General features: G+C 57.4%; 2 protein-coding genes across 4 annotated transcripts in view; one reads left to right on the top strand and one right to left on the bottom strand.

Moving 5' to 3' along the window:
* Positions 1-26,949, top strand: part of LOC141936832 (uncharacterized) — a 172,982-nt gene that overhangs the window by 60,329 nt on the left and 85,704 nt on the right. The window contains exons 9-10 of the mRNA XM_074854155.1: positions 19,169-19,268; positions 20,422-20,531. Coding sequence (XP_074710256.1) covers positions 19,169-19,268; positions 20,422-20,531 — 210 coding nt within the window. The remainder of the gene's footprint in view (positions 1-19,168; positions 19,269-20,421; positions 20,532-26,949) is intronic.
* Positions 2,494-7,749, bottom strand: LOC141936798 (maestro heat-like repeat-containing protein family member 7). Of its 3 annotated transcripts, XM_074854099.1 has the most exons (13): positions 7,255-7,749; positions 6,683-6,811; positions 6,495-6,562; positions 6,212-6,361; positions 5,902-6,056; positions 5,462-5,609; positions 5,023-5,160; positions 4,660-4,836; positions 4,127-4,282; positions 3,513-3,614; positions 3,033-3,135; positions 2,810-2,872; positions 2,494-2,692 (listed from the first exon to the last, which is right to left on the bottom strand). In XM_074854099.1, the coding sequence occupies exons 2-13, from the start codon at positions 6,801-6,803 to the stop codon at positions 2,559-2,561; spliced, it is 1,515 nt and encodes a 504-aa protein (XP_074710200.1). In that variant the 5' UTR covers positions 6,804-6,811; positions 7,255-7,749; the 3' UTR covers positions 2,494-2,558. The 3 variants fall into 3 exon arrangements, with proteins under 3 accessions (XP_074710200.1, XP_074710201.1, XP_074710199.1); XM_074854100.1 differs by lacking the exon at positions 6,683-6,811; XM_074854098.1 differs by lacking the exon at positions 7,255-7,749 and having other exon boundaries at positions 6,683-7,103.

Genomic DNA, 26,949 nt, shown 5'->3' with positions numbered 1-26,949 from the left:
GCCGTGGGGATGTTTAGATCCATTTAGGACATTTGTTTTCCTTCACTGGGTGTTTTTCTGGTTTGTCTCTCTCTCTCCTGCTGTAAAGTTCTGACTGCAAATAATAATTTATTAAAGAACTATAGAATTTATTATTAGTATCTCTTTTATTTTATTAAAACCAAACCACCCAACCACTCGTTTCGGTGGAAGCATGTTCTTTACCATGCAGGCTGCCACAGGTTGATTAGCCCACTGTCATGCTAAGAAAGGCTGTGCTGGTGGTGATGTTCTTCTGCCAGCCTCCAGGAAAAAAAAGAAAAAATCCATTTTTTTTACTTGGAGAACTGAAAATCAAGGTTAGTTTTACTGGCTGGAGCTCAGCTATAGCAAAGCTTGGGCCAAAATCTCTGCAGGTGTAAAGCAGTACAGCGGCTTTGGCCGGAGAGTGCTCGTGCCAGCTGAGCCAGATGGGTTTTATTGCTTGTTTGATCAAATTAAAGGAAGTTCGGGTCTCACGTCAATTCTGACAAAGAGATTTGTAAGCAGGAGCATTAAGGATGGCAAAAAGTCCTGCACGTGACCACTTGTTATTAAAAACGAATCAGACTTGCATGGTCAGCACAGGATCCCCGGGCTGTTACTGACCCTAAGACCTGTCCTCCTCCTGGGGAGGTCAAACAGGGCTGTTATTTGTGTGGTGTGAGCAGCGATCACCCCAAAACCTCAAACCTCCCCCGACAGCAGCGGGGCAGCACGAGGGCGGCCCTGGCTTGCACAGGGAGCTCCACGGCCCCGGCTGAGCCCCGGGCTCGGGCTCCCGGCTCCCCCCATGGCCCAGCACCACCAGCAGCAGCAGCCGCAGCAGCAGCCAGGAGCCTTTGGGGAGAAGTTCTTTCTGGCGCTGTCCCACGTGTGCGTGCAGCACACGCACCCCCACTTCTGCTGCTCCGACCTGTGCCGGATTGTTCCAGCCCTGCAGCGCACCCAGAGACTCCTGACTGCCCGGCCCGTGGGGAAATCAGATCCCCCTGATCAGGAGAGGGACGGAGGCGGGTCTGTCAGTGGCCGTGCTTCTGCTGTTTTAACATTGTTTTAACATTGTTTAGGCAGCGATAAACCAGCATGCAGGGAATAAATAATTAACGAAATGAGTCTTTCACAGGTCCCGCCCCTCCTGGTTGTCACCAGGCGCTGTTCTTCACATCCCCTTTCCTTAACCGCCGCCCGTTCTTCCACCTCCAGCCACCCTTTGACAAATGTTTCTTCTCATTTTCCTTGGGGTGTTTTCCCTTGAATTCCCCATCACGGGCATGCCGATACGTGTTAGGGCGAGCGGATTCTGGGGGGAATTACAGCTGCTGTTTGCAGATCGCGCTGCGGACCCGTGCTGGGGCAGGGGCCACCAAAGGCCACCCCCACCCCGGGAGAGAGAGCAGCTCTTGTCCGTGGGGAGCGAGCTGGGTGCTCCTCACGCCCCCCCAGCCCGGCACACGGGCTCCTCTCCCCGCTCTGTCCCCTCTGTCCTCTCTTGCCCTCTTCCAGCCTTCCCTTTCTTCATCCCTCACTTCTCCTCTGTCTCTTCCCCCTCTCTCCCCCTCTCTCTGGCCCTGGTCAGATACTTCCTTCACCCCCCCGCTATTGCGTTCTCCGAACACCAGAGCGAAAAGCGGGAAGAATTTCTTCACCGCGAAGGTTGTCACGCACCGGGACAGGCTGCCCAGGGAGGTGGTGGCGTCCCCAGCCCTGGCGGTATTTAACAGACGCGTAGACGTGGCGCTCGGGACGCGGTTTAGTGGTGGGTTCACCAGTGTTGGGTTCACGGCCGGACTCGGTGACCTTAAAGGTTTTTTCCAACCAGAATTATTCTGATTCTCCGATTCTATTAATTCTCTAGTGCTGTCTTGCACCCAGTAAGGGAACGCTACTGCTGGTACCTGAAGGGATTTTGGGGTTTTTTTGAGAGGCAAAATTGCCACTTGGTGTCGTGGTTTAACCCCAGTCGGCAACTAAGCACCTTCCCCCCCAGCAGGATGGGGGAGGAGAATTGGAAAGGGAAAAGTGAGAGAAGTGGTGGGTTGAGATAAGAACAGTTCAATAACTGAACTAAAATAACATCAATAATAATAAATTGTCATGAAAAGGAAAAATTAGCAAAGAGACGGAAATGAAACCTATGGAGGACAAGTGATGGCAATGAAACCAACTGCTGACCACCAACCGACCAGTGCCCAGTCAAAACCAGCCCAGCTCCCCAGTACAGGAGAGGATTTTGGTGCTGGGACAAATGGCGACGTGCCAGCTTGGCGTGCGGGTGCCTTTTTGTGCCCTGAGACCCCTCGGGAGGGGCAGGATGGGCTAAAGCTTCCCTCCTCCTCCTCCTCCTCTCCGGGCTTTGTGGTCTCGCAGGACACCCCGGGTGCGGGTGTGCGGCCCTGGGGGCAGCGGCACAGGGACACTGCTCGGGGGCTCCCCGTGGGAAGGACACCGTGGGACTGGGCTTGTTGCTCCAGCTTGATTTAAAAAAAATTTTATTGAAGTACGGCCTTTCCCCGAGAACTGCACCTCTCCGAGGCTCATCAGGCGCAGCACCACAGCGACCGCAGGCTCCATCCTGACCTTGGCTTCTGCTTTAGAGCTGTCAGGATGAGGACGGTCTGAGCTGCCAGGCACCTGATGGAGTGCTCAGCGTCGTTCTCCAAGGACTGGAGGGCTGCGAGAGAAGGAAACAGAGCAGAGGTGAACCCCCCCTGCCCGCAGAGACCCCAGGAGCCCAGGCTCTGTCCCCTGCCCCACCAGCCCCCGCCAGCACAGCACTGCCCCTACTCACCACTCTGGCAGATCTCCCACAGCTTCTCCAGCCTGAGGATCCTCCAGCGCCGCGCAGCAAGCCCTGGGGCACAGAGCTCCTGTCAGAGCTCTGCTCCCCCTCGGCAGGGCTGTCCCCCAGCAAGGACAGCACCCGAGGGTGCTGGGAACCAGCAAGACTCCCAGCGAGCCCCACCAGTGGGGACTGGGGCCGGGCGACCAGAAACGGGTCCCCGGGAACTCACCGATGAACCTGACGGCCGCCTCTCGCACGCTGGCCTGAGGGTTCTCCACGTAGAGCAGGCTCTGGAGCAGATACTCGTCTGCACTGTTCCTCTTGTGCGTTATCTGAGGGAGCACAAGGGCACGGGGCTGGTACGGTCCCTCCGCAGCCGTCCGGACCAGTCCCTCCTGCCAGCACCCCGCTCCCTCCCAGTGACTCCCGTCTCCCAGCCAGGAGCCCCGTGGGGCTGAGGGTCAGAGAGAATCGCAGGCAGAGGGGGCTGGGGGTGCTGAGACCCCTCCGTCCCGCTGCCAGGGCCCAGATGGGCCGGGGTCTCGTGGAGAAGAGCCCTTGGGGGGTGCGTGCTGGAGGGCAGGGAAGGAGGATGCAGCTGGAGCAGCGGGGCTGGAGCAGGGCGGCGATGCAGAGCGGCACAGCCCCGTCCACGGCACGGCTGCAGCCCCCGTCCAGCCCGGCCCGGGGCTTTGGGGGTTGTCCTCACCAAGTACTCTCCAATCAGGGGTGTCTGCCCTGTCTCGGCCAGGAAGCTGAGCCTCCTCCAGCCCAGGAACTCTGCACAGGCGCGGAGGGTGTCCCAGGAAGCCTGTGGAGAAGCAGAAGCTTGGAGATGGCACCAGAGCCCAGGGAAGGAGACCTGGCATCCTCCTCCTCTGGGCCTGGCTTTGAGCTGCGCAGATGGGGTGATCCCGGGATTGGATCCCCCTTCATTCCTGGGGCCATCCCGCGCTCTGGGAGCTGGCCCTGACACCCGGGGGGTCTTTGGGCACAGCCCTGGGGGACAGGGATGGGGGCTCAAAGCACACAGAGCCCGTGGGGACTCGTGTGCTCGGTGGCCACGGGCCGCTGCTGAGCAGGGAAATGTCTGTGCCCAGTTCTCCGGCCCTGCTGGTGCTGGGGCTGCAGGGACCCTTCCTCTGGGCTGGGGGCCCCCCACCTCCCCCTCCAGCTCAGCAGCAGGGGGGAAGGAGGCTGGTGGAGGTGGGACCGGCGCAGCGGGACCCTGCGGTGACACACAATCCCATTGTCCCTCACGGCCAGGCCACCCCCGTGGTGTCAGCACGCCCTTCCCCGTGACACCAGTCACTGATCTCTGACCTTGGCCACGCTCTCGATCTTCTCGTTGGTGTGGAAGAACAGCGGCAGCAGCGCACCCTGCACTTTCTTCACCATTTTTTTGGTGTTTCTCCCCACCGCGGTCTTCATCACGTCTTCGAAGAGGCGGATGGAGAGCTCCCGCACCCGGCTGGACTCCTGGCAGGGAGGAGGACAGAAGGAGCTCAGCATCAGCCGCTCCTCGCCCACGGGGAGCAGGGGCGTTAGCGTGGCTGGGGGGAGAGGAGCTGCCCCAGGGTCGGATCCTGAACGCAGGAGCCGTCAGCCAGACCTGCAGCTGTGGCTCAACGGCCCCGGAGCCCTGAAAGGCCTCGGAAGAGGAGCGGGGAGGGGAATAGCCTGGAAAGGCCACGGAAGGAGAGTGGGAAGAGCCTGGAAAGGCCACGGAAGGAGAGTGGGAAGAGCCCCAAAAGGCCACGCAAGAGGAGCCAGGGGGACATCCCTGCCCAAATGCTGCCCGCAGGGCCGGGCTGAACGTCCTTCACCCATCGCCTCAGCTCCGCCTCCCGCCTTACATCATCGAAGAGGAGCAGGAGCTTCTCCGCCAGCCTCAGAGCAATGAGCTTGGCCTCTTCCCTCTTCATGTGAGGAATCACGTTGATGAAGAGCATCAGGGCCTTCATCCTGATATCGCTGTTGGCTGCCAGCAGGTTCTCCATGATGTCGGGCAGCAGCACCAGCATCTTCCTGGCCTGTACGGAACACACCGGTCACCTTCTTGTGAAGTGGTGAAAGACCCGCCCCAGGCACACCCAGCCCCTCCAGAGCAGGGAAGGTGCTTGGAGCCGTCACCCCGCACCCTCCCGGCCGGGGCCAAGCCACCGCATCCCCCAGGCCCCGGCTACCAACTTGGCTCCCCTTGCCGACCCCCCACTCACCGTTTCGGGTGTTTTTGAGAGTGTCGTGAGGCCCGTGAGCACGAGAGAGAGCATCACCGGGCTGGGACGCCTCAGGTACCTCTGGGTTTTGTAGAGGGCAGCAAACTGCTTGTTGTCAATGACAGCGTTGGCCAGCAGCTAAAATGGAGACAGTGGTGAGAGACCAGCAGAGCTGCGGGGCTCCCTCCCCTGCACCGGTACGGCCCGTGGCAAGGGTCTCCTCTCCCCTTGAAGCCACCTCCGAGTCCCCACATCTCTGTCCCGGGGCCAGAGCCGGGCAGGGGGATGCAGGCAGGGCCGAAGGCAGAGCGCTGCCTGCGCTGGGACAGGCTTGGTGGGGCCAAATCAGCACCGGGTGGGCCCGAGTGTGTGGCACAGGGGTCTGGGAGGAGGAGGAGGAGGAGGAGGAAGGCAGAGCACTGGAGCTGAGCGTGCTCACAACCAAGGGGTAGATGCAGGCGTCGTCCGCGGCACAGCTGAACACCCTGCGCATCCGCCAGTCCCGCAGCACACCGAGCAGCTCCGACACGACTCTCCACAAAGCCCAGGGCACGGAGATCATCACCTCCCACATGGCCACGGCAGCACTGCGGAGCCAGAGCCAACTCGGTCAGCAGAGCTGCCTCGGCTCCTCCAGACCCCGGCCCTGCCCACCCCCCTCATTTCGGGGTGCCCGGGGAGGCAGAGGGGGTGAGGTTCTGTTCCCCATGGGGCAGGGGCTCCGCTTTGGCCGGCTCTGGCCGGAGTGGGAAGCGTGGTGGGATGGAGAGCCCTGCTCCTCGGGGATATCCCACAGTTTTCCGTGGGTCTGGCAGCCAGAGAGTCTCTGGGCCACTCTCCCCGTGGGGAACGAGCCTTCAAGGCTGTCGGGGCCGGTACCTGTCACACGTTGGAGAGATGACCAACAGGCTCCTGACCACCTCCCTGGGACGCCACTTGGTCAGCAGCAGCAGCAGCGAGTCCAGGCTGCGCCGGGCCGGCTCCGTGCAGATCTGCTCCACGTTTGTGTGGATGCATATCAGGACTTCTGGCACCTGGAGGGGACACGGGTGAGGATGGTGCTGCCCTTCCCATCCCTCCCTGCCGCCTTGACATGGCTTCGGGTGCCCGAGAGAGCCGGGTTAGGGCAGGAAGAACAAGACTTGACACGGTTTGACACGGAAGGACAGTCCAGCCACGGGGCACTTACATCCGTCAGCCAGGACGCCGGGTCTGTCATGGCCGTGTCCACGATGTCGCTGCCCATCTGCCTGTCGTGGACATCGTCTGCCGTCAAGGCCTCGATGGCCACGAGGAGAACATCTGTCTTCTGAGAAGGCTGGAGGTATTCGCCAAACACCTACAGGTGGAGGGACGGGGGGGGAAGATGTGTCACGCTGAGCTTGGCTGAGCAGCTCGGCCACCTCTGGGTCCCCTTGCTCGCACAAGCCGATGCCACGGACAAGGGTCCCGGGGAGGGGGGAGCTCGTTACCGTAGTCATGTCGCTGCTCTCATAATCCCATCCCGGTTTCTCCGGCATCTCCTCTGGCAGTGTCTCGTCTACACAGAAACACGGAAGAGTCAGTAAGACAACGGCCATCTTGGCCAACCAGCCTCCCAAAGGGTGAAAAGAGCTTGAAACGGGGGAAACGGGGTCCTGGCGTCGGCCCCCTCACTCACCGATCCGCAGCGGCAGGACCGTGGTCACCTCGCAGGGCTCCAGCGGAGAGCTGCTCTCCTGGGGAGCCCCCACCTCCTCCTCCCAAACCACCCTGGGACTGCTGGGGGGTCTCTCTGCCATCCTCAAAACTGGGTGAGGGACAGTGGGGGGGGTTCAGCTTTAGGGAGTGACGGGAAAAGACGTGGGCTGTGCTCAGGAGTCTCCTCGCTGCGCTCCTGCCCTGTCCCTTCCCCGTCTTGTCAGACGCTGCGGGGCTGCGCTGCTTAAATACGGTGCCGTGGGGTGACACGGAGTGATGTCACAAAGGGGTGTCACAAAGGGGGGTCACACTGTGACCTGTCACCCAGGCTGGGTGGGGCAGGGGTTCCGCTGCAGGGGGTAGGGACCCAGCTCGCCACTGGGCCACGGCTCCTCTCGGGGTGTCCCCAGCCCCCCATCATGTCCCCTCAGGACCTTCCCGTACCCCCCGGCTCGTCCCAGAGGGTTCACACACCCCGGCACGGCCCCCGGACCTTCTGCTTCGATCCCGACAGAAACACTCCAGACTGCCCCGTCTCTACTTTGCGCTCACCTGGAGCGTTTGCTCGCCTGTCTCCCGTTCTCTCCCACACTCCCAGAGTAGCTTTAATCTGCTACAGCAGTGTCCTGGTTTCAGCTGGGATAGTTCATTTTCTCGAGCTGGGAGGGAGCACAGCCGCAGTGCTGTGTTTTGTGACGGCGGCATCTTCCTTCTGTCGGGATCGCTGGCCGGGAGCGGGCTGTTGGTCGGTGGGTGGTGAGCAGTCGCCTTGTGCATCACCCATTTGTACTTTCCATTGTTGTTATTTTTTTGCTTTACTACAATCACTAAACTGTTTTTTTTATCTCAACCTACGAGTTTTCCGTGTGTCCCTCCACTCTCTTGCCCCATTCCCCCGACGGGGGGAGGGAGAGCGACCGGCTGCGTGGTGTTTGGCTCCGACCGAGTTCAAACCACGAGAGTCCTTTTTGGTGCCCAGCGTGGGGCTCGAAGGGTTGAGATAACGGCAGATCGGGTCAGTGGGTCAGAACCGTTTGTTAGGAGCATTCATTAGATTGGCTTAGCAATTGCTGGGCACAATGTCGATCGCTTGGCTCCTTAAAATTTCTTCTCCTCATTTCACACAGAATCACAGAATCATTCAGGTGGAAAAGACCCTCGGGATCATCGAGTCCAACCCACAGCCATGGCAAAGGTCCCTGGGGAAGGTCCCTCCCATGGGACCACGCTGGGCTGATCTCAGCGCCACTGGCCAACTGCCAAACCCTTCTCCCCCTGCTGCGGTTGCAACCGATTAAAAAAGTCGACGCTCTTTTGCAACTTTCCCCCTTTATTTTTATTCCTCTTTTTCCTGATGGCTCCAGCCAGGGCCTCTCCGGCCCGGGGAGATCTGCTCCTCAGCGCGAGGCATCGCGGGGAGCCGGGTCCCCTCATCCCTCCATCGGTTGCCCCAAAGCCCGGGTGTTCATCGAGGGGCTCCTCGAGCAGGTTGGCCTCGGAGTTCCACGTCCGGAATCGTTTTCCCACGTTACTGCAACACCGGCCAGAAGTTCTGAGGAGGAAACTTCACAACACTCTCCATCTTATCCTCCGTAGCGGCCACTCGGGCCCGTCGCAGGAGGCCTCCTCGAGCAGGCTGGCCTCAGAGCTCGTCGTCGACAAAACAGCTATGACGGGTGTTCCGAAGTACGAGGCCTCCTGAGGAGGGGAGGGCTTGGCTTTCCGGGTCTTTGCAGCTGCCAGCATTTTTTCCACCATTCCTTGTCCTTGTCTTACTTGTCCTCCCCATCTCCTCCTTTTCCTTTTCCTCCTCCTCCTCCTCTGCAGCTCTGAGCCGTCGCTGCCTGCACTTGGGCTCGGCTCTGCTTTGACGCTCGGTCTTTGAGCGCAGCTTTGCCCTTGGCTTGGCCGGTCCCAGGCTGCTTTTCTCCAGAGGAATCCCCCAGGACCACCGGCTGCTGCCTGGAAGGACACAACGGCAGAGAGGTCTCTACCTGAGGACACGCTGGGTTTGGGGCCGCATCCTGCCCCCCATGACCCTCTTTGTGCCTCTTTGTGAGGAACGAAACCCCCTGAGCCGGGCCCCACGGCTGACACACGGCTGTCCCCGTGTCCCCAGGCCACGCTGGGGCTCTCCTGAAGGGCTGGAGAAGATCCAGCCCTGTGAAACTGGGGGTCCCACTAGCCCCATCCCACCCCTCCGATGGGCGGTGATGGACGGCGAGTGCTTGGGGCTGGGGAATGGGCTCTGGCTGGGTCAGAAAAATCATACAATCACAGAATAGTTTGGGTTAAAAAGGACCTTTAAAGGTCCCTTTAGACCAACCCCACCCCTGCCATGGCCAAGGACATCTTCAACCAGAGCAGGTCGCTCCGAGCCCCGTCTAACCTGACCACGAATGTTCCCAGGAATGGGGCATCCACCACCTCTCTGGGCAACACGACCCTGTGCAGACCCCCAGCCCTGAGCCTTCAGCCTCACCTGACCGAAGACTTTATCTTCTTCCTCTTCTGCCCTGTGATTTCCCGGAACTGTGGTGGTTCCTGGTTAGGCGAGCTTGGAGCAGCGAACCCAGGACATCCCACTGGAACTGGGAGGAGAAACCTCGCCAGAAGAGCATCGCTGGGCCGCTGCCGGCCCCGGTGATACGCAGGGGTGCTCCGGCCCCTTCCCCAAAGGTCCAAGAGGGCCGTTCTGCTCCCCTCGCAGCCGCCATCACAGCCTCTCTGCCCCCAGTTCCCCATTGCCGTGGTTTTGCGACGGCATCGTCAGCTCCCGGTGTGGGAAGGGGGAGCGGGGAGGTGACAGGGACTCTTTTGGGGGGTCGTTTCTTGGCAGGGAGGAGGCAGCCTTGGATCACCATCCTCCCACCGCACCCTTGAGCGCATCCCACCCCGGGGCTCCGTGTTGGTGAAGCCAATGAGTCGTTAGGACAAACGGCTGTGCCGAGCTGGGGGGAAGCTTTGGCACAAGTCGGAGCCCTTTGACACGCAGCGCCGGTGATTTCCAAGTCAAATGACAGAATTTGGTTGCCCGCACTGTGGAAAGGAGCCGGGAGCTGCTTTACCTTGTCCAAGAGGTGGCAGAAACTCTCTTCTCGTCTCCTCATCCTCGCCAGGGACTTGTCTCGAGGTCCTGAGAAGAGCCCTGAGAGGTGGTTTGTGCACAAACTCCATTTCAAGCCTGGGAACGAGGAGAAGACACCGCCGTGACCCAGAGCACCACCAGCCCTTGCCGCTCGCCGTGCTCACCGGCAGATTTTGGCATTGCCGTAAAGGCTGTTTTTTTTCCCCAACTCTACCATGTTTCTCCCCAAGTCCACCATGCCCCATCCCCAAGCACAGTCCTGGGAAAAGGAGTCACCCAGCAAAGAGTCCAGGCCACCATGGGAAGGAAGTGTTGCCTAAATTCCTTGGTCCTACCCATCAAATCTGCCTTATGGGAGCGACCACAGCCTGGGGACATCGAGAGTGGCTGCCGGGTGTCCCCATGGGAGGACACCCGTGGGGTCACAAGGAGCAAATGTCACCTTGAGAGCGGCTACAGCCGCCAACGTACTCACTCGGGAAAGATGACGACGTGGCCAGAGAAACTCAGGGAGGCCACAGGTACCATCCGGGACACCACCATGTCCAGCAGCCGGGGGACCTGCAATGGAGGAGCTCCAAGATGGTGGGATGTCCTCAACATGGCTGTGAGGCCGTATTGGAGGAGCTCGAGGCAGGGAGAGTTGGTAGGACCATCAACTCTCACCTGGCCGTGTCCTGCCGGGCCACCGCCATGGGACTGCCCACGTGCGCCACGGAGAAACAGAATCACTGACCTTGAAAATCACTTGTTCCAAGTTCTCCTTCCCAGACAACATCTCCAGGAAATCGTAGTAGAACTTCATTTGCACCGTTGTGCCTTCAATGAGGAGCACCCCGATGTCCCTCAGGACGAAGGCGACGTTCTCCCCCTTCCCCAGGCAGTAAGAGAGGAGGGACACGGTGCCCTGGATGCAGCCCGCCGCCTTCTGCCGGGACACCGAGGCGGCTGCGGCCACCTTGGAGTATTTGAGGGGCTCCAGCTCCTTGTTGCCTGAAAAAAAACACACGAGAGGGGTGGAGACATTCACCCAGTGGCCCTTCCGCAGGCGCTTCCCAAGGCAAAACGATCGTTGCCTCCCCCAGAAAGAAAAAAACCCCAAATTTTGGGCTCTGCTCCACAGAGGGGGAGTCACTTCCGAGAAGCTTCTCAACCCCAGGGAAGGGACGCGATGACCGTGAAGCCAACGGGGGTTTAATCCGCCATCTTACCGGGCAGGTAGGCCTTGTTGTCCGACAGGTTGCGGACCACGATGAGGTTTTTGGCCGGGCGAAAGACGGGCCTGTGGATAGTCACGGCCTCCTCTCCAACCTGGATCTGTCTGGAGACAACGTCGAAGCAGCCGAGGGCGGGAATTCGGACACCCTGGAACAGAAGAGAAGGAAGGACCCAAGGGTGAGGACGGCAGAGGGAAGAGCTGGAGGTGGCCCTGACCAGGGATGGTGCGTTGGGATGGATCCTGCCCGCTCCCGCTTGGGGAGGAGACGCTGAGTCCTCCCCCTCTGAAAAAGTCAGGGCAGGAGCAGCCTGGAGAAGAATTTGAAATCCAACCGCTGGTCTATTTGAAATAGATTTTAAGGCCTAGTGAAACGTGTTCGGGACTGAGCGATCTTGTCGTATTACCAAGGCAACCGGGGTGCTGCTCAACAGGCCTGAAAAGTGTTCTTAGCCCGCTTCTTGGATAGTCCCGACCCAAGGCTGCTCTAAAACCCAGTCAAGCTAATCCTATGGAGGCAGTTTTAACAAAGGATGATTAATTGACTAAACACAGGGGGGTTGCTAGATTAAGAGAATTTAGGATATCGAAACTGCTCACTCTACCTAAGCTTTTCGTAGAACATCTTGGAGTCTTTCTCAGAATTGTGTGAGATAATAATATCATAAATAACTAATAACTAAGAAAAGATGAGAATCAAGAACTAAAAGGTTGAGTGGAAACTTCCAAAGACTTTGGACTCAGGTAATAGATTCAGATACAGTATATAAACGGTGCAAGTCTTTGGGACATTGGCTACTCACTGAGGTGTTGGCCCAACTCTGAGTTGTCAATAAAGCTAAGCCTAGAGATTCTTTAACAAGCCCGAGGGCATCCGGGGGGTCTCCAGTGCCCAGGATCAGCCCTGAGGTCCACCACCACCTCCCAGAGGCGATACCACCCTGGCACAAGCCCTGTTTGTCCCCCAGCAGGGACTTTTGGGGTGAGTTTCCCACTTTCTGAGGAGGGAAGAGAAACGACAGGCCGTGCCCCGGGGCCGTGGGGACTCCCCAGCTCTCTGGGCGGACAAGGAGGATGCGGGTGTCACCTCACCTTGCGCAGCACCAGCTGTTCTTAAATGCAGCCGGCCACCGCGTCCCAGACGGCTCTTCGCTCTGGAGAACAAAGGAAAACCAGGTCACGCTCCACGTCCACCAGCTCTCAACCCTCCGATGTCCCCCTGAGCTCTGGCGCATTGAAGCCCGCGGTGGGGAGAAACACCAAAAAAATGGTGAAGAAAGTGCAGGGTGCGCTGCTGCCGCTGTTCTTCCACACCAACGAGAAGATCGAGAGCGTGGCCAAGGTCAGAGATCAGTGACTGGTGTCACGGGGAAGGGCGTGCTGACACCACGGGGGTGGCCTGGCCGTGAGGGACAATGGGATTGTGTGTCACCGCAGGGTCCCGCTGCACTGGTCCCACGTCCACCGGCCTCCTTCCCCCCTGCTGCTGAGCTGGACGGGGAGGTGGGGGCCCCCCCAGCCCAGAGGAAGGGTCCCTGCAGCCCCAGCACCAGCAGGGCCGGAGAACTGGGCACAGACATTTCCCTGCTCAGCAGCGGCCCGTGGCCACCGAGCACACGAGTTCCCATGGGCTTTGTGTGCTTTGAGCCCCCATCCCTGTCCCCCAGGGCTGTGCCCAAAGACCCCCTGGGGGGCTGGGGAGACACCCCTCATGGGAGAGGGCTTGGTGAGGACAACCCCCAAAGCCCCGGGCCGGGCTGGACGGGGGCTGCAGCCGTGCCGTGGGGGGGGGCTGTGCTGCTCTGCATCGCTGCCCTGCTCCAGCCCCGCTGCTCCAGCTGCATCCTCCTTCCCTGCCCTCCAGCACGCACCCCCCAAGGGCAAAAACGAACGCAGGAAAGGCTTTTGCCTTTACAATCCTTTCATCCCTGTCTCCTGATTACGCTTCCCTCTACTGCTGCCCAAATCCAGATGGTTTATGCTTTGGGCCATTTGTTTCACGTACAGAAACTTTGTTTTCTGCCTCTTCTTTTCTTCCATGATTCGATATTTCTCAGCATGACACAGTTCTGCTGCTGTGTTCACTGGTAACATTCTCACCTGCCCACGCTCTGCGCTGGGTTTCTGTCCAGCTCCAAATCCAGGCTGCTATGACAGAAACTCCGAGTTAGTTTCTCACATTTGGAAAACTTCCCTTCTGTAACTGTCAGTGAGGCTTGAAACTGCCCCCACTGGCTGATAGACCAAACCCTTTCTCGTGGTTACTCAAGGAGGTTGTGGGGTCTGATGTCTTTACACTCGAGTTTCATGGCTGTCTTCATCAGCAAATAATTTAAATATGGGGGAAGCAGCAGCAGGCAGAGAATTCACTCTGAGAATGAACCATTTCCTCTGAACCAAAACACTACTGGGACCAGAGGTTACAGCGTCTGCATTTTGTAGAAGTTTTGGAAGGTTCTTGGGAAGATTATCCCTATGTTGTGACTACAGAGAAAGGGAATTTGCCTGCAGCGGAGCAATCTGCCAAAGCAAGTTTTGGCAGAACTGGGAGGAGGTGAAACACTGAAACCCCAAAAGTGTGCTGCCCCCGAATCCCGTTGCACTGTACCTGGGGAGCAGGTGGCATTCGACCTACACACGTGCTCTGGTGTGTATCTCCCACGGGGCTGCCAGCAAGCCAGAGAGAACAGAGGGAAGGTGCAGAATGTTTCTAGAGAAAGATGCAAGAATACGTGGTTAAAAACCAAAATAAACTAAAAAAGAAATACTGTACTGAAGAAAGTACTAGTTAACAAGGAGCAGTGGGAATAAATGGATGAAAGGGAACATTTGCGACGGCCTGGAAAGGCTACTCAAAGAAAAGGCAACACTTTTAGCACAGGTCACCTCCTCCCCTCCACCCGCGGTTTCGAAACCTACTTTGTAAAACCCAATTATGTGTTTCCTTCCCCAGATCAGGCATTTCCCCATCCTCCTTCACCCAGAATGCCTGTTCAGTTCATGAGAACCGTGCTGCCTTTTGACGAGAGCATCCGAGAGAACCAGGCTGTCCCTCAGCACCCTGCATGTGGTTCCCTGCGTTCAGCCCACTGCAGTCACTCCCGTCACGCTGGAATTTGTTCAGTTTTCTCTGTCTTTCTGCACATCCCAACCCCCACTGCATTAGTGCTAGGAAGGCTGACGAGTGTGGAAAGGTCTGTCAGCATAGTTTTTAAATGCCCAGCTCACATCATTGCAATTTTCTTTGCAGATTTAGGAGGGAACTGCTCAGGTTCAAAGGGTGATCGCAGCTCGTGATCGTGTTGCCAAATAGAAGGCTCAGAGCAATGTATCCAGCACGGCTGGTGCTGCTGCAGTGCTCTGTGCTCTCAGGGAAGAGCACTGTAGTGCATTTCTCAAGGCAATTAGAAAGGTGTGGGAAAAACCCCTTTTCCTTCAAAAAAGGGAAAATAAAATCTTTTTATTGGGTGCACAGTTAAGCACTACTTCTGTACTCCCCGTCCATCCCCTCCCTTCACTTTTTGGGTACGACCTGAAGGACTCAGACAGAACGGCCTGTACTGCTCCGTTGTTAGAGGGGGACGTACTGGAACTTGTAGGCTACAAACCTTGGGAGGCCTGATAAAGGGAAGAGAAAAGCACTGAGAAAAGTGCTGATATGGTGAAGAATTGCTAACCTGTGAGTCATGCTTGATAAAGGGCCGAAGACGGTGCAGACAGCTAGGAATTTAGAGTTTTTTACAGGAGTGGCTTAGTTGCTATTAGTCCAATTGCTAAAGTTTCAGTAGCTACCGATTAGCGCGTGCTGATAAGAATTCTGAAGCATAGCAACCAGTCAATTTAACACACGCATCTTCTGATTTTCTATAAAAATGAGTGTTACATGTAATAAAGTGAGAACTTTGCTTCCATCAAGCCTGTCTCCCGTCTCTCAGTTGCGGCATTCACTCCTTCTGACTAACAAACTCGCTGATTTCTAAACATTTCTGAATTCCAAACTCATTGGCTGTTGTCTTGCCCCACTCGCTTGCTCTTAAATCTTTGGCTTTTGGTGGGAGAAGAGGTAAAAAACTTCTCTGTAAAATTTATACGACCAAAACGGGAACAAAATTATTAGTTTTTATTGCCTGCGATGGCATCTAGCACGTAACACGGAATGGGACTTGAGGTGTTTCCGCGTTGTTCAGAATGATACGGATTTGCCTCCACTGCGTTATCACCGGAGTTTGGGTGGATAGCAAATTAGGGAATCTCAGGGAAATCGATGCCGCTCCCTCAGGAATCCCACGTTGCAGCACACTGTCTCTAGGTCACCACTTGCTAAGGGAAATATGCGAACACTGGGGTTTTGTGGCCTCTAGAAACTTGCTTCTGTTAAACAATTGAAAGCGACTACATCTTCCCTTCTGGACCTTTCCAGAACATACAGTCTCACAAAGTACACCACAGACGGGGGTTATTCTTCTCAAACGGTGCCCACATTATCCATATTTTACACACACTCAGGAGTCAGTATGAACAAAAACTAGTTCTGGTTTTCACAGGGCTTCTCTTGAGGGACAAACCCATCTCACTCACCTGAATGCAGCAAAGACAGGAATTGTCATTCGGTGCGTTTATCTCTGGGCCTCAAAGGAACCTGTAACACACATGAAGAAAACCCTTGTTTTCTTGGGCTTTAAGCAAGATGACTTCTTTAGGGATGAATGGGAAGTACAGCTCTCGAGAAACACAGACACGTGTTTTCATCAGCGTGGGAAAAAACAAGTATGATCACTCAGTTTTAAATGTGTTTTCATTCTGACTGATCCCACAGCAAAGAACCTGGAGGAAATGGCCTTATTTTCAGTTTCAACAATGCTGGAAAGGGCAAGAAATGAGAACCTGACAGCACCACGGTTTTTCACTGTAAAATTAGATGATCAAAGTGTTATTTCTGGCCGTCATTGCTGCATCCTATGAAAAATCTCTTTATAAGCAGAGAGGTGGGGTTGCTTTTATTCCCTTTGCTCGTCACATCATTTCAATTGTATTTCAGGCAAACTGCCCAGTGCCTGCAGTGTGCCACAGCCCGCAGCCCCCGAACAGCCCTCCCAGCTCTGCAGCACCAAGGCTGCGCTGTGTCGCTTTTCAGGAGTTAGATACTATCCAGTAGGAACAGATGATCAGCTTCAGAGAGCGGGGCCTCTCTCACTGCTACGCTTCTTAAGCGAGTAAATGTTCAGTCAGGACGATTCAAGTGAAAGCGGGCACCTTCTCCTTGAGAATGACTTACAGCATCACAGTTATTTCACGTCTGGTATATTTACCCTGTTACTCCTTTCCATCAGTATATATACTTAACTGCATTTCTCGAGAAGGAGGAATTTTATTGCTTTTTACCTTGGATAGGCCCTTCTGTCAGTGCTGGCAGAATGCACCTTCCCCGGCCTTCCTGGGGAATCGCTCGGCGCTGCTGAGGCCGCCCCCGAGTGCTGTGTCCAGCGCTGGGATCCCCAGGACAAGAGAGGCGGGGACAGACTGGAGAGAGTCCGGGGATGGGCCACGAAGGGGATGGAGCACGAGGCTGAGCGAGCCGGGGCTGTGCAGCCTGTGGAAGGCTCAGGGGGATCTTGGCAATGTGCACCAACACCCGATGGGATGGAAGGAGGCAGACGGAGCCACGCACTCCTCAGCAGCACCCACCAACAGGGCAAGAGGCAACGGGCACAAATGAAACACATAAAACCCCACCTGCACACACGAAAACACACTTTTTGTTACTGCGAGGGTGGGTCAAACACTGGCACTGGCTGCACAGAGAGGCTGTGGAGTCTCCAGCCTTGGAGTTACTCAAAATCCAACCGGACATGGTCCTGCACAACTGGCTCTGCTGGCGCAGGGGGGGTGGACTCGATGACCTCCAGAGACCCCTTCCCACCTGAACCCCTCAGGGAATTCACAGAATCACAGAACTATCTGCGTTGGAAAAGCCCTTGAAGATCCTCCAGTCCAGCCATGAACCTCACCCTGACCGTTCCCAACTCCACCAGATCCCTCAGCGCTGGGTCAACCCGACTCTTCAACCCCTCCAGGGATGGGGACTCCCCCCCTGCCCTGGGCAGCCCATTCCAACGCCCAACAGCCCCTTCTGCAAAGAAATCCTTCCTAAGAGCCAGTCTGACCCTGCCCTGGCACAGCTTGAGGCCATTCCCTCTTGTCCTGGCGCTGGTTCCTTGGCTCAAGAGACTCATCCCCCCTCTCTGCACCCTCCTTTCAGGGAGTTGCAGAGGGCCAGGAGGTCTCCCCTCAGCCTCCTCTTCTCCAGACTAAACCCCCCCAGTTCCCTCAGCCGCTCCCCATCAGACCTGTGCTCCAGACCCTGCACCAGCTCCGTTGCCCTTCTCTGGACACGCTCGAGTCATTCAATGGCCTTTTTGGAATGAGGGGCCCAAAACCGAACCCACTCATCGAAGGGCGGCCTCACCAGTGCCGAGCCCAGGGGTCAGATCCCTTCCCTGGCCCCGCTCCCTGCTGCAAAATTCCTTCGCAGCCGCTCACCCAAACGCCCTCGCTCCACCACGGCCCTGGCAGCCCCGCTCTGAACGCAGCGCCGGGCGGTACAAATCCTGTCGCCAGGTGCAAAGTCTGAGTTGCTTAAGGAAGAGCTTCATGGCGGTGAACTGCCACTGACTGCCCTGCGGGAAGATCGGTGCTGTGCCACGCCGGACAAGTATTGGCTGGAAAAAAACACCCAACCCCCCTTGAAAACCCCGCAAAAAACCCAACGCACCCCGCAACGCCTCAAACCCCTCCCCCAGAGCCCTCCCCCCATCCCACCCCCACCGCCCAAAATAAAGAAGCAAAGAGACCTTATTGCCTGTGCTCTGTGCCAGCAGCGTTACACACACTTTCCCTTGGACTCTCCGAAGGGTGTTTCCGCGCGGCGCGGATCGCAGCTGCAGGGCCCGACACCGGGAAGTCACCCCGCACGCAGCCTCACGGGCTGAACTGGGCAGAAAAAGGGTTTATTTGTGAGAGGAAGCGCGGCTGCACGGCCCTGCCCCGCGGCTGGCTCCGGCGCCGGGCTCTGCTCAGAGCCGCGGCTTCCGGGCGGGGTCCTGCCGTGCCCGGGGCGTCCCTGTGCCCGCCGGCACGCGCGGGTCAGGCGCTGGGCCGGGCACCTCTAGCGGGGGCCTTGCCGGAGCTGCCCCGGCCCCGCCCCGCCCCGCCCCGGGACGCTCTTTCCGCCGGCGGCGGCGGCGGCGGCGCGTGCAGGTACCGCGCGGCGCGGGAAGGGCCCGGCCGGGGCTGACCGGCGCCTGGGCGCGGGGGGGGGGTGTCGGGGGGTCTCCGGGCCCGGCCGCTCGTCCCAGCGGGGCGGGGGAGCCGGCAGCGGGGCTGAGCGGGCGATCGGGTGCCGGGGGAAGAAGCGGCGGGTGCTCGGAGGGGAATCGGTGCCTCTGCTCGGGCACTGAGCTCGGTGCGTGCGGCCTCGGCAGGGCCGGGGGGAGGAAACGCGGCGAGAAGTGTCTGAGGGGCAGAAACGAACTCGGTACCTTCCGGGGCAAAAAACCGCAGCGGGCAGAGCTGTTGAGGTTCATCTGCTAAAGAAGCTGCCAGGTCTGGGAACACTGTGCTGCTGAAGCTCCTCCACTGGCGATGTTGTCTGCGCTCACCGTGAATTCTGCAGCGGCTTCTCCAAATATTCCTTAGCTACGGGTGTTACTGGGGTTTTGTAGACAAGCGCTTTGGGGTTTTCCGAATGCTTCTCGGTGCACGTTGAGGTGAAAGATGCGTCTGGCCAGAGGAAGAGGCAAGGTTTGGATTCTCTAGATGCTGATTTGCACAGAACTACAGATTGCTGTGTATTAAATTATGTTTAAATAATGAGGGAGCAATTGTATGGAATGTACAGTTACGGACCAGTTTTGATGCATGTGGAGTGTGTTTACACTCTAGTACCGTACAAAAGAAGTCTTGTGGTAGTCTGTTGCTATGTTGTGCTCCTCAAATCTGCTTTTTTTCCTCTGTTTAGCTGGAGATTTCTGTTCAGCGGGTATTTCTCTGGTGTGCACTTTCCCCCGAGCAAAAGGGCTCAGTCTCAGTCTTGTTGCCCTGAGGTAGCTCCGCCGTAGCTGAAATGTCTCACCATCTCTTCTGTCTCCTGTTTTCTCTCTCAGGGGCCCCGTGGTGAAGAACAGTCCCCAGAGGGCTCTGGTGCTCGCAGACAGCGGCTTGATGGCTTGTGCCGTGTCCCTCTGGTGCCGTCTCCAGGAGCGGGTGAGTGGCGTCACACCGCAGTAAGGCAGCGTCCCGCTTTGGGAAGAAAGTGTGCTGGGTTGGAACCCCTTGGGCAGGCCGGGAGGAGGCTGCCTTCCCGGGTCAGGGCTGAGCGCTGGCCTGTCTTACCTGATGTGGAGTTGATGTCTGCCCCCGCTTTAGCTCTAGAACTACTCTGAGAGCCGGGGAGCTCCGGTTCCCTTAGGCTGTGTCCTTGGAGCTTTCCCACGCTGTGGCATCCCGTTGGCGTCCCAAACTCTGACCCGGCGTGAGGAGAAGGGGCCCAGTTTGAGTTTTGTCCCGTTTGGGCGCTGGGGAGGCAGAGTTCTGGGCTGAACGCTGGTGTTAGAGGAGCTGCTTTCCCGTTCCCTGCCTGCAGCTCTGGATACCCCAGGGGACCAGCGTTAGCAAGTGCTGGTGGAGAGACGTGGGGGTGACCGTGCCCAGCCTGCCTGGGTGAGCCTGTTCCGAGTGCCCCCACCCTGTTCAGTCCCACCTGCACCTCCAGAAGGCTTGAGGGGTCGTGGTCACGTCTGCCTCGGGTCACAGTTAACAGTCACGGGTTCAGGTCGGCTTTTTAAGGCGGAAAAGCAACGACGATCTATTTTCTGCTGGGGCTGCCGGTTCCGTTTAGGGTTTGCAGTCGCCATCTCCTGGCGGGTTTAGATTCGTCTTGCACATTCACACACTCCTTAAAATGCTGTGAGCGGCCACTGCTTTGCACAGCAGTTCAAAAGTTTCTGGCAGTCCTACCTGTATCTTGCAGTGTTGTGGGACAGGCACATCGCTGGTGGTGTGTGTGCTTCTGGTTTTGTTGTTTGTTGGACGTCTGGGGGTTGTTTTTTTCAGGAGAAGGTGATAATGAGCAGGCTTCAGCTGACACTGTTGTTTCCTGGAATTTGTACTTTCCTAGTGACCCCCAGAAACGTGGCCAGACGTGCCACAAATGGTATTTCCCGGGCCAAATAGAGGGATTTCTCAGTGCCTGTGAGTTGCAGGAGACATTGGAAATAAGCCGGGTGGTAGATGTCCCCGCAGCTGCCAGGAACGTTAATGATCAGAGTTACCCAGTCTCTGCCCGTGAATCCATTTGTTCTGTGGCTGATCCTCAGTACCAGCTGCTGTCTGTAATTGTGTCTCTCTGGTTGCACAGGATTCCTGGCTGTACCAGACCGGCTGCATGAAATAAATGTGGACTTGCTGGGTCGGTGGCTTTGTGACCATCAGGCACCTTCTGGAGGACGCGGTGGGGGAGCAGAGAAGGTATTAGGTGGCTGCTTTTGTTTGTTCAAAGCTCAGTGGATATTGTTTTGTGTGAAGCTGAAGAGTTTGGGGAAAATAACGTCATGACTCTTAGGAAATACTGTGTAAAGTGCTCAGAGTGTTTTGGCCCTTGTTTTGGTTCTTTGTTGTGTCACTAACACTTGTCCCCCAGTCTTGAAGTGCTCTTGGTTTGAGGCCTCACTTTAGGACAGTCTCTGTACTGAAGTAGGCCTTGCCGGTCACTTGAACCCTGTTAAATCAGGGTCTGAATTGTTTTTGCCGTTGGGAATTCTCTCTTCTTTCGTATTTGTAGAAACATTACTGCTTTAGTGCATGTTAGTCCCGGGCATAATCGTGTTTGACATGGCAGCAGGAGATGGTGTAACCTGGAACAGACTCCACTGACAAATGGATCATCGAGCAAGAGATTCTTTCTTCCCCCCTAAAACTGAAACTAGTTGATCTGAAGCTCTTTGTCCTCACTCCTGAAAAGGGTTTGTGGTTTTTTAGCCTCTCCCATTGAAGGTCAAGGCTGTTTCTTGCATTTTTGTTCCTTGCAGAAGGGGAGAGGTCCCCTAAGAGAAGGCTGCATCCAGGAACTCTCTTTTCTTTCTTCCTGAAGAAACTCAAATTTTAAGTGTTGTTTCTCTGCACCAGTGTTACGACAGCACACCTGGTAGTCTGCAGAATGGCCCGTACAGTTTGCAACGTCGTGTTTAAAGCAACCTCCAGTCATGTTCTGCTTCTCTGTTTGCCAGTTCCCTGACGTGTGGTGTTGGTGGGGGGCGCTGGCAGGTTACGCCGGAATGTGGGAGAGAAACCGCGGCTTTACTGTGCCTTGGGGCGGGGAGACGGGGGTTTGCTGCCAGCCCAGGAGCATGGTAAGGAATCCTTAACTACCTGAAGTTCACTTCATGAAACCTTCAACTGGAAAAGTGTTTTTTCTCCTCTGAGTGTAACTGGTCACTGGGCTGCAGTTTGATTAGAGGGCAGAACAGGGCGGGGCTGCTGTAGGCGGCTCCTGGGGGAGCACGTGCTGCTTTCCAGGGCCTGTGCGCTGCCACCCCCCGCACGGGAGTCAGCTGCTGTTCTACACAGCTGGGGCTCCCCAAACACCTACCACAGGTTGTTTCTCACAAGACCACTTCGAAGATCTCTGTCAAAATCCTATTAAAAAGCCTCCCTTGCAAATCTTTTGAGCCTTTCTTTCTCGAAAGGCTTTTAGATGGGGTCAAACAACAACTCAGCTGTCCAGTGGCGCGATGAGTTTTCTGCTCAAAGCCTGGAATTAATTTATTTTTCATGACTTCAGAAGGCTTTTGTGTGCAAGGGAATGGCAGCGCTGCTCAGGTGTTCTTTATCCATAAAGTTAAACAAATTAGGAAAAATGTTTTTGAACTCCCTGTTACCTTTGCAAGTGCCACTTCTTTTTGCCAAGGGAATCACAGTCAGGACAGAGGATTATGCCCCACGCTGTCCCCCTGCCCCCCAGGTGATGACCTTCAGCCCCAGCCTGGTGCCCACAGCCACCTCCCCTGGCACCACCACTGTCGCCAGTGTCCAGCCCGTGGCCAGACTGGTGTTGATGGCACCTGCGGTCCCAGTGTCACTGTCACCAGCAGCGTCCAGAAGGACATCGTGGTGTCCCTGCCCCCAGCAGTGACACCCCCATGGGTGCCCCCACCCCAGGACCCAAACTGTCCCCGTCAGCCACCACCTCCCCCAGTGTCCCTCCCAAATCAGAGCCTGGGACAGTCCACAACCACCCCCCCTCCTCTGCTGGGAAAGCCAAGAGGACCCCCGGGTGGTGGCACAGTGCCCCCGGTCTGCCCAGTGACCCTACTGGGACCCTGATGCTGGGGACAGGGGGTAGCCTGGGGGTCCCCCACTGTCCCTGTGGCCCCTCCCAGTGTCCCGTGATCCCTCTATGGTGACAGAGACGGAGGCTTGGGGTCCCCAGAGTGTCCGTGGATGTCCCCCAGTTTCCCCATTTACCCCCCCCAATATCTCCCAGTGTCTCCCAGTGTGCTCCCCTCCCAGGGGAGGGCAGGGCTTGGGGTGGGACCAGCTCCATTAAAACCAGCAGCTCCCATTCCCTGCCCCTCTTCCTCCAGCTCCCCGTGCCCCTCCCTGCTCCCACTGACTCCCCCAGTCCCAGTGCCCCGCCCCGCCGTGCCCCTTCACTTCACCCCTCTCCGGCTCCCCCTTCGCCGCCGGCTCCAGACCGTGGCGGTGCTGCAGTGGGTCTGCTCCTGCCTCGCCCTCAGTGAGTAGCTGGGGGTTGGGGATTTGGCCATTTGGGGAGGGGGGGGTGTTTCCCAAACCCCCCTGACCCCCCTCGGCCACCCCCTCCTCCTCCTCCCAGCTGCTGGGGACAGCGCCACGCCTGCAGCAACCTGGGCTTACTTAAGATGGAGCTTAAGCGGGCGCCCAGGAGATGGCGAAATCTTCTCATCGGTCGCTGTAGGGACACGAGTCACCACACAGCGCCTTAATGCTCATTTTGGGGAGAAAGAGACATTTTCACACATCCCTGACCTCCAGAGATCCTTGCCTGCTGGTACTCTGCTCGTTCCTAATCTAATGAGTTTTGTTTGTGCCTTCTGTGCTCTTTCCCCGGGGAAAAGAAGGGACCCGCGTGTGGTGGGTTGATCTCAGCCAGGAAAAGCCCGACCCGGGGATGGAACAGCTGATTTCAGCGGCGGCCTTGGGAGCAAGGACAGAGGTGGTCGGGGCTGTGGGAAAGGAGGCGGGGAGGAGGGCATGTGGGGAACACCAGGAGAAGAGAGAGAAGAGAAGGAGGCACTAAAGGTCTGAGTGTAACCACTGCAAACGTAAATTCATCAACAAACTTCATCTGTTTGTTACAGAGCGGAGATGGAGCCAAGGGGTGACATTCCCCAGCACAGTGCTGCCCAGGCACTCACGGACACGGGATTGCTTAAACCAAACTAATTTATTGGGGATTTCTTCAGGGTATTTGTCTATCTCTTTTTATAATAAAATAAATATTATTTCTATTGGGTATTTATTGACGCCCTCCTGCGCCTCCGAGCTGGAGCAGCGTGCCAGCGGAGCGGGTCAGAGGCTGCGCGGGAAGCGGGGACCCGGCTGGTGTTGGGGTGCTCCCGGGGCAGAGGAGGCGGCGCAGCACGTTCCCCGTCAGGAGCTGCCGGGGGTGCAGCAGCGCGTTGCCCGCAGAGCCCCCGCGGTGCCCAGCGCTGGCGGACGACGTGGCCCAGGGGTGGTCTCGGGGGCGCGAGCAGCAGGCGCTGGGGGATGTTGTTCTGGGGGCACTCGTAGGCGCTGCCCTGTCCCAAGGCTGGATGCGGCCCCGTCAGGAGGGAGTTGTTGGGGCGGGCTTGCTTGGCAGGCGCCGCGGAGCTCCCCGCCTTCTGCAGAGGCTTGTGTCCAGCCAGGGTGTCACTGGGCTCTGCTTTGCCCTCGCAGTCCTCGTCCTCCCCTCTCTGCTCCTCGGCACCGCTGGCGCTTCCCCGCTGGCTGCTGCTGTCGCCGTCAGCGCCGCTCTGCCTGGGCAGCCAGTAGAGCCCCAAGAGCACGAGCAGGGCGTCGGCGGAGGCCCAGAACCACCAGTGCTGGCAGGCCCCGAGGAGCAGGCCTTCCGGAGCGAGGCCGCGCTGCTCCTGGCTGCTCTGCTCCACCTCCTCCATCAGCCGGGTCATCTCCTGCTGCTCCTGCTCCTCGCGCTGCCGCAGGAGCTCTTGCGTGGCCGCGTCTTGCCGGTCCCCGGCTCTCAGCACATACTGCACGATGCTCAGCAGGGTCAGGACGCGGGTGATGAACACAGCCATGGTCTGGAGGAGGAGGAGGGAGAGAAGGGGCTCAGTGGGGCTGGGTGGGAGGGAGGTGGCGGCTGGGGCAGCAGGGGAGAATATGCCGGGGCTGGGGCCGGGTGGGAGAGGGCCCGAGGGAGCTGGGAGGCAGTAAGGGGGAGGGTGGTGAGCGCTGCAGGGACGGGGACATCTCCCCACAGCCCCCGGGCACTGGCCGTGGCTGGCAGCCCCGGCACCCCTGCGCCCAGCCCCGAGGGCGGCACCTGCCCTGCCCCAGGCGCTCCCCGCAGCGGCTGCGCCCTCGCCCCGGCTGTAGAAACCCCCCTGAGGGGCCAGAGCTTCTGCCCCGGCCCTCGTCCGGCCCAGCCTTCCCCCCACCAGCCTCACTCACCGCTGGCCCGAGCCGTACTGCAGCGGGTGCTGCCGGCTGGCACCCTGGTGACATCCCTGGGTGACTTCTCCTCTGTGATGTCACAGGCACCAGAGCCCCACGGGGACACCCGCCCCTTGGGCCACGGCCACTGCCCCCGGCTCTGCAGCCCCCTGGCAGGACAGAGCTCCTGGGGCCCCTAAACAGAATCACAGAATCATTCAGGTTGGAAAAGCCCCTCGGGATCATCGAGTCCAACCATCACCGGCCTCTACAAAGTTCTCCCCTACCCCACATCCCCCCACAGCTCATCCAAATTCATACCAGACCTGCAGGTCACGCTGTCCAGGAAGGAAGTGGCACCTCAGCTGGCTGGAGCTGTCACCCACGGGCAGAGGTGGCTTATGTTGGCAACGCTTTAGAGCTTCCTTCAGCTCTATTTTCTGCTCCGATCCTCCCGTCTTTTATCACATTCCACCTCAGTTTCCCACTTGCAAAACACCAGCTGAGCAGCCCAGCCGGAGAAGGAGAACCCCCGGCGAGGAGCTGGGGATGGGGAGCCTTGGTGCTACCCCAAGGTGCACCCCGCTGCCTCCTGCCTTGGGCACTGGGTGTCTGGGTGGGTTTGCTGTGAGATGAGGCTTCCCAGCACTGATGCCCTGGTTTAAGTGCTACTTTAGACAGGTGTGTGCTGCCTTCCTCCAGTCCTGCTTGCAACGGGACAAGATTTTTCTCCTCACACTGCAGAGTTGCAGAAGCTGATGAAAAGCTGAGCTGGTTCAGCCTGGAGCTGGTGATTGCAGGCATGGTTTCTGAGCAGCAGGTGCGAGCCGATGGCACTCGTTGCTCTGATTTATTACACTCTGCCATAAATTCGTAAGACCCCACTACCAGAAGAGATCAAAAATGGGCTACTTCAACAGGCCGTAGTTTGAGGAGCTTCTCCTTCCCCCCCCCCTCTATAAAGAGCCTCACCCTGGGAGCTTGAGATGTCTTTAATTAAACAGAAGGTTTATACTGTCACCAGAAATAGAAGTCTGGAGATGCTGATGCCCTCATCGGGTGTTTCCTGCCATTGTCCTGGCTGTCGGTCCTAAAGCCTTCAAATATTGCAGGTGCTTCTGACAGACACAAGCAATGGCAGCTGAGTCTCATTTCCATGTGTTCCCCGGCGGGGGCACCTCTATCATGTCCCCAGCGTGGGAAACCAGCTTGGACCGCGGCTCTGTCATGGCAGCAGAACACGCGTGATGAACTGTTTCCTGCCAGTGCTGTGCTGGGGCCGAGAGACAAATCCATAGGAGGAAACATTTCCACTGAATGGGGGTTTTTCCCCTTCAGTTTCACTCCTTTTGTCAGCACACTTACCTAGAGCAAATATTTAACTTCATTCTTACAAACAGTCCCCGCTGTTTTCAAGAGGAATGGAGAGTTCCTGCAGCACAGGCACCTGCTGCTTGTTGCAGGCTGGTAGCAACCCACTGTTTTAAACACAGCTGCAGCTACAAGCCCATACCCCTGACAGCCTGTTGGCCAGCACCCCAGCCCTTCTCCTGCCCTTTCCCTCGACCTGTTTTTAACACACACTCTCAAATCCGTGCTTTTTTTTCCCCCCCTCCCCCGGAGTTTTTCCAGTTTCTGTCTCCCTGTAGAATAAGAAGCCTTGACTCACGCTCTGTGCTGTGCTGGTGCGGAGGTGACCTGGCAGCAAGCAGAAATGCCTGTGTGATGCTGGGGGGACAAAAATAAGAGCCCCCTGATTTGGGAGGAGTGCTCCCAAAATGCCGTGGGGATGTTTAGATCCATTTAGGACATTTGTTTTCCTTCACTGGGTGTTTTTCTGGTTTGTCTCTCTCTCTCCTGCTGTAAAGTTCTGACTGCAAATAATAATTTATTAAAGAACTATAGAATTTATTATTAGTATCTCTTTTATTTTATTAAAACCAAACCACCCAACCACTCGTTTCGGTGGAAGCATGTTCTTTACCATGCAGGCTGCCACAGGTTGATTAGCCCACTGTCATGCTAAGAAAGGCTGTGCTGGTGGTGATGTTCTTCTGCCAGCCTCCAGGAAAAAAAAGAAAAAATCCATTTTTTTTACTTGGAGAACTGAAAATCAAGGTTAGTTTTACTGGCTGGAGCTCAGCTATAGCAAAACTTGGGAGGGAGCAGCTCTTGTCCGTGGGGAGCGAGCTGGGCGCTCCTCACGCCCCCCCAGCCCGGCACACGGGCTCCTCTCCCCGCTCTGTCCCCT

The sequence above is a fragment of the Strix uralensis genome, chromosome 34, assembly GCF_047716275.1.
Source record: "Strix uralensis isolate ZFMK-TIS-50842 chromosome 34, bStrUra1, whole genome shotgun sequence".
NCBI lineage: Eukaryota > Metazoa > Chordata > Aves > Strigiformes > Strigidae > Strix > Strix uralensis.
The sequence above is the reverse complement of the archived record's forward strand: the minus strand, read 5'-3'. Positions and strand labels throughout refer to the sequence as shown.